General features: G+C 41.1%; 1 protein-coding gene across 1 annotated transcript; it reads left to right on the top strand.

Annotated features, from left to right (window-relative positions):
* The first annotated feature begins 7,961 nt into the window (after nt 1-7,961).
* LOC138905940 (uncharacterized) lies at nt 7,962-10,686 on the top strand. The gene is made up of 6 exons (XM_070194454.1): nt 7,962-8,148; nt 8,289-8,381; nt 8,800-9,047; nt 9,258-9,346; nt 9,912-10,221; nt 10,345-10,686. The coding sequence occupies exons 1-6, from the start codon at nt 7,962-7,964 to the stop codon at nt 10,684-10,686; spliced, it is 1,269 nt and encodes a 422-aa protein (XP_070050555.1).
* Nucleotides 10,687-10,976: the final 290 nt, after the last annotated feature.

The following is a 10,976-nucleotide window of genomic DNA, read 5'->3' as shown; positions in this document are numbered from 1 at the left end:
TAACTCAACAATAAGATATTTCACGAATTAACAACTTCAATTACAAGTAATTCAACAATTTAAAGTTGTAACAAAACATAAGGAAGGCAATAACTTCAACTAAAGCATATATAAGCAAATTAGCAAGTAAGAGGTGAAACAAGTGTAATAATAACAAATAAAGCATGCAAGGGTAGATTAGCACCTGAAAGGGCGGATTAACAACGAAAGATATATCATGTTACGACAACTCAATTAAAAGCACGATAATAGTCTAAATAGCCTAAATCGATCAAATACCAAATATAGCTCACGTATCCACTCGTCACCTTGCGTACACAGCTTCCTAAGGGGTAGTTCCCCCACACAAAGTTAGGCAAGATACTTACCTCAAACAAGCTAACTCAATCCACTAGTAAGCCTTTTCCGTGAATATCCAACTCCGAATGGCTCGAATCTAGCCAAAATAACTTTATACCATAAATAAAAACCATTGGAAATTATTCCTAATAATAAAGTTGCAGTCTACACCAAAGCCCCAATTTCTACTAATTCCCATGTTCGAATCCATATAAACTCATGTATTTAACTCAAAAGAAAATCAAAAGATCAACTCAAAAGGTCAAGCCTAGGCCCCAGACTCGGAACCCGACCAAACTTACAAAATCCAAACACACATTCAATAATGAGTCCAACCATACTAAAATTATCTGATTCTGACCTCAAATCGATCTTTAAATCCTTAATTTATGGTTTAGGAAGTTTTCAATCCTTAATTTATGGTTTAGGAAGTTTTCACAAAATTCTCTAATTTTTCCGATTCAAAAAATTAATTAAATTATAAAAACAATAATGGATTCATGATAATAATCAAATCAGGGTCAGAAACACTTCGATTCGGCCCTTTTCTGCCCAGGTATTCCGCTTATGCATACCAACAACCGTTTCTAAGGCTCCGCACTTGTGAAAAATCCATCGCAGGTGCGCACCACATTAAGCCAGGAAAATTGCATATGCGGACCTTGGAGTGCATCTGCGCTTGGTTAGAGCTCGACCGTACCTGTGGTTAGAGCTCGACCAGCCCCAAGCATGCTCCTGTGGCTGACAGGCCGCTTCTGTGGTGCCGCACCTACGGCCCAAAGTGTGTAGGTGTGATTGCACCCAAATGTCAGCTAGATAGAAATTATTCCAAGTCCAAAATGATTCCGGGTTCAATCCGAATCACATCCGGGGCCCCCGGAACACCGTCCAAACATACCATCAAGTCCCAAATCCCATAACGAACCTACTTGAGGCCTAAAATAACATCAAAGCAACATCAAATCTACGAATCGCAACCCAATTCAAACCTATTGAATCCATGAACATTCGACATCTAAAACTAACGCCGATTCATACCAAACCAACTCTGATTGAGTTCAAATTTTGCACACAAGTCATATATGACACAACAAACCTATTCCAACTTGCGGAATAGGAATACGACCTCGATGTCAATAATGTCAACTCTCGGTCAAACTTCTCAACCTTCCAAACCTTCAACTTTCTATCTTTTGCTAATTCAAGCTAAAAAGACCTACGAACCTCCAAATCAATATCCGTACGTACGCCTATGTCCAAAATCATCATATGAAACTATCAAAACCATCAAAACTCTATTCTGGAGTCGTCTACACAAAAGTTAAACTATGGCGAACTCTTTCAACTTAAACTTTTAACTTTGGTACTAAGTGTCACAACCACTTCAAAACTCATTCGAAACCCAAACCAACCACCCCGGTAAGTCACATAACCACAATATAACTTAGAGAAGGCAATAAATATGCAACAGCCTTGTACTCAGCCTCGGTATAAGATTTGTAGACTGCCGGTTGATTCTTTGCACGCTAAGAAATAAGATTAGATCCTAGGAAAATCGCAAATCCTGAGGTAGAACACCAACTATCAGGAAAACCAGTCCAATCAGCATCCGAGTAGGCAATAACCATGGAGGTGGAAGAGGAGGCACGCAAAGACAGACCATAAGTTAGAGTATCCTGCAAATACCTGAAATGCGCTTCATACAATGCAAGTGAGTGGTACGGGTAGCATTGAAAAAATTAAGATACAACATTTACAGCATAAGCAATATCCAGATGTGTCATAGTCAAATATTGAAGAACTCCAAACATGCTCCTATACTCACTAGGATCTGAAAGTAATTCACCGTCCATAAGAGAAAAAGAAGTGCGGGAAGCAAGGGGAGTACATACATGATTACATATGTGCACATGGAATTTAAGAAGCAAATCAGAAAGTATTTTTATTGAGACAAGCGAAGACCTTGAGACATACAAAATGGTTGAAGACCAAGAAAATAGTGAAGATCACCTAAATCCTTCATTGCAAACTAGTTCGAAAGACTAGAAATGAACAAACAGAAAAAACCAATATCACTACTTGTGAGAATGATATAATCAAAATAAAGTACTAAAATAAAGATATAAGAGGAGGAACGATAAATAAATATTAAACTATCATATCTACTACAAACAAAACCACGAGAAAGAAGAAATGTATTAAAGCGTTGAAACCAAGCTCGGGGGCTTGTTTCAAGCCATACATAGCTTTGGTTAGTTTGCAAACATAATTAGAATTGTCGGGATGAACAAAATCTGGAAGTTTTTTCTTGAAGACCTCCTCAGTAAGAACACCACGTAGAAATGCATTATTAATATCAGACTGACGAATTGGCCAAGAAAAGGAGACAACAAGAGGAAGGATAACTCTGATTGTAGTTGCGCGGACTACAAGGATAAATACCTCATGATAATCAATACCAGGATGCTGATGAAAATCTTGTGCTAAAAGACGAGCCTTGTATGCTCAATACACCTATATGAATAATACTTTATGTGATATACCCATTTATAGCCTATTAAATTCATGTTAGATTTAAAGGAAACAAGCATGCAAGTTTTGTTCGGCAAAAGAACATTAAATTCATCTTCTATTTCTTGTTGCCATTTTGAATTTTTCACAGCTTGAGAAAATCAAGAAGGTTCAGGTTCATGGACAACAACACTCAGAGATAATAGTTTCCTCGGCTTAGAAATACCAGATTTAGATATGGTTTGCTTTGAATGCAAGGCAAGGGTAGATGAGGAAGTTGACGGATAAGTAGCAGGTAGGGAGATAGATAAAAGTGGTGAGGAACTTACTAGACAAGACTCACTAATGCTAATTGCAGTTGGAATAGGCTCAGTGGTAGAGTTCTGGCCAACTATGGAATCTATAGTCCCTAATGAAGGTGGATCAGTGTTAGAAATTATGAACTGTATAGGTTATTGGAGGATCATTTTTAATTCTTGTTACTATTACCTTTCCGAGGTTAATTATGATACTTATTGAGTACATGTGATTGGTTGTACTCATAATACACTTCTGCATCTTGCGTGCAGATCCGGGAGTTGATGCGGTTATGTATGATGGGAGCTGGCATTGAATATGTACCTGCTTTCCGGATATGGCTGCCACTTGTACATGGTAGGTTTAGATTCGTAATCTGTTTAAATACATTTCAGACAAATATTGTATTTACTTTCATTATGGCTTTGTAAAATCAAAATCTTAGTGCCTATGACTTGCACTACCAATCCTTGGGTTATTGTATATAGATTCAGTTATTCCACTTATTGATTCATATTATCCTCATTTTCATTGTGTTTACTGTTATTTGTCTTTCCTAGTGGGTTGGGATAGGTGTCATCACGACTAGTTGGATTTTGGGTCGAGACAAATAAATAGTGAATTATAGGAAGCAGTGGGAGTGCTACGAATACTTGACGATGATTGTCTAGGGAAACCAGTACGAGTATAATTGTTGGTAAAAGATACGTATTGCCGCTGACCTCGTCCAAAAGAACCTCGACCTCTACCCCCATGACCTCGACTTCTGGTAGAGAAAGAACGACCTTTCCCATCAACCTCCTTGAGCAGATTGTACACCTGAGACATTGGATTGGGTTGAAGCAACACTTTGAGAAGCAAACGCTTGATGAGTGACTGTCGAATCCATGTTCTTGAAGCGCTGCAAGCGCTATTCATGAGGCAGAAGCTTAGTTTGTAGTTCTTCAAGTGATAGAGAACCCAAAAAGTGCGTAATAATCCCAACAACCTCATACGAACTCGTTCGCGCGATCAAAACACCAATTTAACACCTAGAACTACGAATAGGACGCCAAATCAAATGAATTTTTTAAGAAAACTTTAGAAACCGGAGTTTGACTTTTGTGTAGATGACTCAAGAATGGAGTTTTGATGGTTCTTGTAGGTTTGTATGGTGATTTATGTATGTCCGGATATTGATTTGGAGGTTCGTAGGTTCTTTTGGCTTGAATTGGCGAAAGTTAGAAAGTTGAAGGTTTGGAAGTTTGACCGAGAGTTCACTTTACTAATATCGGTGTCGGATTCTGATTTCAGAAGTTGGAATAGGTCTGTTGTGTCATTTATGACTTGTGTGCAAAATTTGTGGTCAATCGGAGGTTGGTATGGTATGAATCAATATTAGGTTTGGAAGTTGAATGTTCATGGATTCAATAGGTTTGAAATGGGTTGTGATTCATAGATTTGATGTTGTTTGATGTGATTTTAGGCCTCGAGTAGGTCCATTATGTGATTTGGGTCTTAATGGTATGTTTGAACGGGGTCCCGGGGGCTTCGGATGTGATTCAGATTGAATCAGGAATCATTTTGGACTTGGAAGAATTTCTGCCCAACTAAGGTTGTGGTGCAATCGCACATGCGCACCTTGCACCGCAGAAGCAGCCTGTGAGCCGCAGAAGCGAGTTTAGACTGAGTGAGCCATGACCGTTGGTGCGGTCATTTCTCCCCAGAAGCGCTAGCGCAGATGTGCTCAAAGGTTTGCAGAAGCGATATTGCCTGGCTTAATGAAAAGCCGCACCTATGATGGATTTTCCGCAGAAGCGGCTGTTGGTCCGCAGATGCAGAATTGCTGGGCAGAAAAAGGGGAAAATCGAGGGTTAGAGTTATTTTTTATCTTTTGAGTTAGAGAGCTTGGTTTTGGGCGATTTTGGAATGAATTTTCAATGAGTTCATCAGGGTAAGTATTTTTGACTCGGATTTGATTATTAAACATGAATCCATCATTATTTTTAATATTTAATTAGTATTTTTAGCTGCAAAAATTGGAAAATTTTGTAAAAACTTTCTAAACTATAAATTGAGGATTTAAAGGTCGATTTGAGGTCGAAATTGGATAATTTTAGTATAGTTGAACTCGTTATTAAATGGGTGTTCGTATTTTGTAAGTTCGGTCGGGTTTGAGCTGAGTTTTTGATTTTCTTTAAATAATACAACTTTATTATCTGGAATAGTTTCCTATATTTTGTATTTATGGTATAAAGTTATTTTTGTTGGATTCGAGCCGTTTGGAATTGGATATTCGCGGAAAAAGCTTACTAGTGGATTCAGTTAGCTTGTTTAAATTAAGTATCTTGCCTAACTTTGTGTGAGGAAAATACCTCTTAGGAATTGGGATTGATTGTGCTACTTGTGATATGTGAAAGCCGTGTACGCAAGGTGGCGAGTGGGTACACGGGCTATAAGTGATAATTGACCCGTTTAGCCTATTCAGATTCTTTTCTTGCCTTTAATTGAATTGTCATAGTATGTTATATTTTCCATTGTTAGTCTACCCTTACATGTATTAATCTACCCTCACATCCTTTATTTCACATTGTTGATACTTATTCCACATCTTACTTGTAATTTGCTCTTATATGCGGTGATTGAAGTTATTGTCTACCTTATTGCCATGTTACCTCTTTAAATTTTGAATTAATTACTTGAAGTTGTTATTTCCATGGAATATCTTCTTATTGAGTAATTGGTGTTGAAGTTGTAAAAGATGTAAACACATTGAGGCAAGGTTGTTAATTGTTGAAATATCATTCTTGTTGAGATATTCACTTTCAGTTTGCTATTGTTGAGATTCTTGTGCGCATTGTGGTTGAGGCAAGGGCTACTTGTTGTGGAAACATTAATATTATTGATTCATTTGGCAAGTTGTGGCATTTGGGCACTTGAGGTGCGAGTTGTGATATGTTGTGATTTGATACGCATGCGGTGGTATAAGGCTAGGGGTTGATACGCATGCGGTGAGATAAGGTGGGCTTAATTTGCATGTTGCTAGTAGGGAAACTACTTGAAGCTACACACTGTGATAAGGTGGGCTAAAAGACAGTATCTATTTCGTGAAAAACAATTTTCAAAACTATATGTAAGGCTCCCGCGGTGATATAAGGAAAGATTGTGATTGTGATTGTGAAAAGAGATTACGAGGTGGTACCTCGGTTGTGATTCTTGTTGTTATCTCTCATTTACCTCACTTGTATTTGTCTGCATTATTTTCTTGACGTTCTTATTATGTGTTTCTTTCTTGTTACCTTTATTGCTTTAAATTCAATTGTAGCTTGTCTTGTTGTATTTCTTTATTGCCTCATTTTTCTCATTTTCATTATTAGATTATACTATACTTGTTCAGCTTCTTTTTCTTATCCCAATATGTGTCTTGACCTATCTTCATCACTACTCTACCAAGGTTAGGCCTGGTACTTAGTGGGTACCATTGTGGTGTACTTATACTACGCGTTTGCACATCTTTAGTGCAGATCCAGGTTCCTTATATCAGGCTAGGCATCAATGATTTGGCTATACATATCAGAGACTTCAAGGTATAACTGCTTGGCATCCGCAGGCCTCGTAGTCACCCTCTGTCCTTGTTTTTTTATTGCTTACTCTTTATTTAGACAGTGATGTATTAGGTATTTTACGGTATATTCATGTAGAGCTTATGACTCAGTCTCACCGGATTTTGAGAGTTATTGTCAGCGGTATTGTTGAGTTCTTTTATGATAGATGGTCTAAATTTGAAGTTATATTATTATTTCTGTTATTTCTCTATGCATGGTTGGCTTACCGAGTCTTAGAGACTAGGTGCCCTCACGACATCCTTCGGTGGGGAATTGGGGTCGTGACAAGTTGGTATCAGAGCTTTAGGTTCATACATGTTACGAGTCACAAGCCGGTTTAGTAGAGTCTTGCGGATCGGTACGGAGACGTCTATACTTATCTTCGAGAGGCTACGGAACAGTTAGGAAACATCACTTCTATTATTCCTTATCTTGCAAATTTGTTGACTTCAAAATTCTGAATCTTTGTATTTTTATTCTCTCACAGATTGTGAGGACGTGCACCGTTGGATCTGATGATCAGACACCGTCTCCCCCTGCTAGAGCCGCGAGAGGTCGGGACAGAGGTCGAGGAGGGTCACATGGTACAGCTAGAGCACCTACCCGAGTTGCGACAAAGAAGCCACCAGTAGCTCTAGTTGGGGGGCAGGCACCCGAGGCGCCTGTTGCCACCCCTGCTCTTCAGGAGACCCTGTCACAGTTCTTGAGCATGTTCGGTACTCTAGCTCAGGCGGTGTTGGTTCCACTACCACCAGCCACATCTTAGGCTGGGAGAGGAGCTCAGACTCCCGCGGCCCATACTCCAAAGCAGCGGGTCCATTTTGATTAGGTTTGAGAGGTTATACCAGCACAACCTACTATTCCGGTTCAGCCCGAGGTTAGGGTAGTGGCATCTGAGAAAGAGTAGCTTAGACTTGAGAGGTTCAAGAAGAATCATCATCCTACTTTCAGTGGCCTAGCTACAGAGGATGTACATGGTTTTCTAGAGAAGTGCCACCGTGTTCTCCTCCCATGGGTATTGTGGAGATGAGCGAGGTTGATTTTACTATATTTGGCCTGTCGGGAATAGTGTATCAGTGGTGGCGGGCTTACGAGGAGGATAGCCCAGCTGATGCAGCTTCACTCACATGGACTCAGCTTTTAGAGATGTTCTTAAGAGAGTTTGTTCCCCAGAGCCTTCGGGATGCATGGCGTGCGGAGTTTGAGCAGTAGCACTAGGGTACTATGATAATGTCACAGTATGCTGTTAGATTTAGTGAGTTGTCCAGACATGCACCTGCCTTGATTTCTACAGTCAGAGAGCGAGTTCGCCGATTCATCGAGGGTCTCAACTATGGTATTAGATTCAGCATAGCTCAAGAATTAGAGACAGATACCCAATATCAGCAAGTGGTAGAGATCGCATGGAGGTTAGAGGGTATGCGGGGCCGTGAGAGAGAGAGGACAAGGAGGCCAAGAGGCCTCGAGATTCTGGCAGATGTAGTAGTGTCCGCACCCCAGCTGCTGCCCATCATGGTAGAGGCTATGTGATCCATCCATTTTATGCTGCAATTCCAGCTTATAGTGGTGCTCCAGCTACTTCCAGGTCTCAGGTTGCCCATTATACACCGCCATTATCTAGTGCACCTCCCGCAAGGGGTGCTTTCAGCAGTCAGTCCAGCCAACCAAGCCTGAGCCAGTTTCAATAGCCACACCCACCGAGAGCTTGTTTTGAGTATGGTGATACCCAACATATGGTGAGGGACTACCCCAAAGTCAGGAGGGGTGCACCTCCATAGACTACATATGCTCCACATATTCCACCGGGTCCGCAGACTTCTCAGGCCATGATTGTTGCTCCACCTGCACAGCCACCTAGGGGTGGAGGTCTGGCGAGTAAGGGTCTCCCTAGAGGGGGAGGCCAGGCCAGATGCTATGATTCTTTTGGGTAGGACAGAGGTGGTCGCATCAGATGTAGTTATCACAGGTATTATTCCGGTTTGTCATAGAGATGCATCCGTCTTATTTGATCGAGGCTCCATTGGTGGTTGTGCAACCAGAGTTGATCTATTGTTGCTCAATATGGTAGACTTTGATGTTATCTTGGGCATGGACTCGTTGTCGCCCTATTATGCTATTCTGGATTTTCACATCAAGACTATGACACTGGTTATGCCAGGTTTGGCGTGGTTAGACTGGAGGGGTACATTGGATTATATTCCTAGCAGGGTTTTTTCATTTTTGAAGGCACAACAAATGGTTAATAAGGGGTGTGATGCATATCTAGCCTTTGTGAGAGATGTAAGTGTTGATAGTCCTACCGTTGAGTCAGTTATGGTATTAAGAGACTTCCCAGTTGTATTTCCAGCAGATCTTCCGGGCATGCTACCCAATAGGGATATTGATTTTGGTATTGACTTTTTTCTAGACACTTAGCCCGTTTCTATTCCACGCTACCATATGGTACCAACGACGTTGAAGTAGTTAAAGGAGCAGTTGCAAGAGTTGCTTGATAAGGGTTTCATTTGGCCTAATGTGTCGCCTTAGGGTGCGCCAGTTTTGTTTATGAAGAAGGATGGTTCTATGCGCATGCGTATTGATTATCGGCAGTTGAACGAGGTTACAGTGAAGAACAGGTACCCATTACCGTGCATTGATGACTTATTTGATTAGCTAAATGGTGCCAAAGTATTCTCAAAGATTTATTTGCGGTCAGGGTATCATTAGCTGAAGATTCGGGATCCGAATATTTTGAAGACTGCCTTTAGGACTTGGTATGGTCACTATGAGTTCCTCATGATGTCATTTGGGCTAACCAATGCCCCAGCAGCATTTATGCACCTGATGAACAATGTATTCCGGCCATACCTTCATTCATTCGTCATTGTGTTTATTGATGACATCTTGGTAACTCCCGCAGCCGGGAGGATCATGAGCAGCATTTGAGTATTGTGCTCCAGACCTTGAGGGAAAAGAAGTAGTATACAAAATTCTCAAAGTGTGAATTCTGGCTTGATTTGGTGGCATTTTTGGGTTATGTGGTGTCGATTGAGGGGATCAAGGTAGATCCGAAGAAGATTGAAGCAGTTCAGAGTTGGCCCAGACCGTCTTTAGCTACTGAGATCCGAAGTTTTCTTAGTTTGGCCGGGTATTATAGCCGTTTGTAGAGGGTTTATCATTCATTGCTGCACCTATGACCAGATTGACCCAGAAGGGTGCTCCTTTCAGATGGTCTGGGGAGTGTGAGGCGATCTTTCAAAAGCTCAAGACTGCTTTGACTACAGGCACAATGTTGGTGTTGCCTACGGGTTCGGGGTCTTACACTATGTATTATGATGTGTCAGGTGTTGGCCTTGGCACGATGTTCATGCAAGATGGTAGGGTGATTGCCTACACGTCTCGGCAGTTGAAGGTTCATGAGAAGAATTATCTTGTCCGCAACTTGGAATTGGCAGCTATTGTTCATGCCTTGAAGATTTGGCAGCACTATTTGTATAATGTCCCGTGTGAGGTCTATACCGATCAATGGAGTCTCCAGCATCTTTTCAAATAGAAGGATTTTAATTTGCGGTAGCGGAGATGGTTAGAGTTGCTTAAAGACAATGATATCACTATTCTATATCATCTCGGGAAGGCCAATGTGGTGGCCAATGCCTTGAGTCAAAAGGTGGAGAGTATAGGTAGTTTGGCATATCTACTGGCAGTACAAAGGCCACTAGCCATTGATGTTCAGAGCTTGGCCAACCAGTTTGTTATATTGGATTTTTCAGAGCCCAGTCGGGTTCTTGCTTTTGTGGTATCTCGGTCTTCTTTATGTGATTGCATCAATGAGCGTCAGTATGACAACCCCCATTTGCTTGTCCTTAAGGACACTGTACAACACGGTAATTCCAAGAAGGTTTCTATTAGATATGATAGTGTGTTGCGGATGCGGGGCCGGTTACGTGTGCCAATGTGGATGGGTTACGTGAGTTGATTCTTCAGGAGGCCCATAGTTCGTGGTACTCCATTCATTCGGGTGCCGCTAAGATGTATCAGGATTTGAGGCAGCACTATTGGTGGAGGGGGATTAAGAAAGACATAGTGGAGTATGTAAATCGGTGCCTAAATTGTCAGCAAGTGAAGTACGAGAATCAGAGGCAAGATGGCTTGCTTCAGAGACTTCAGATTCCCGAGTGGAAATGGGAGCGTGTTACCATGGACTTCGTTGTTGGGCTCCCACGGACTTTGAAGAAATTTGACGCCGTATGGGTGATTGTGGATAGG

This window comes from Nicotiana tomentosiformis, chromosome 2, assembly GCF_000390325.3.
Source record: "Nicotiana tomentosiformis chromosome 2, ASM39032v3, whole genome shotgun sequence".
NCBI lineage: Eukaryota > Viridiplantae > Streptophyta > Magnoliopsida > Solanales > Solanaceae > Nicotiana > Nicotiana tomentosiformis.
The sequence above is the reverse complement of the archived record's forward strand: the minus strand, read 5'-3'. Positions and strand labels throughout refer to the sequence as shown.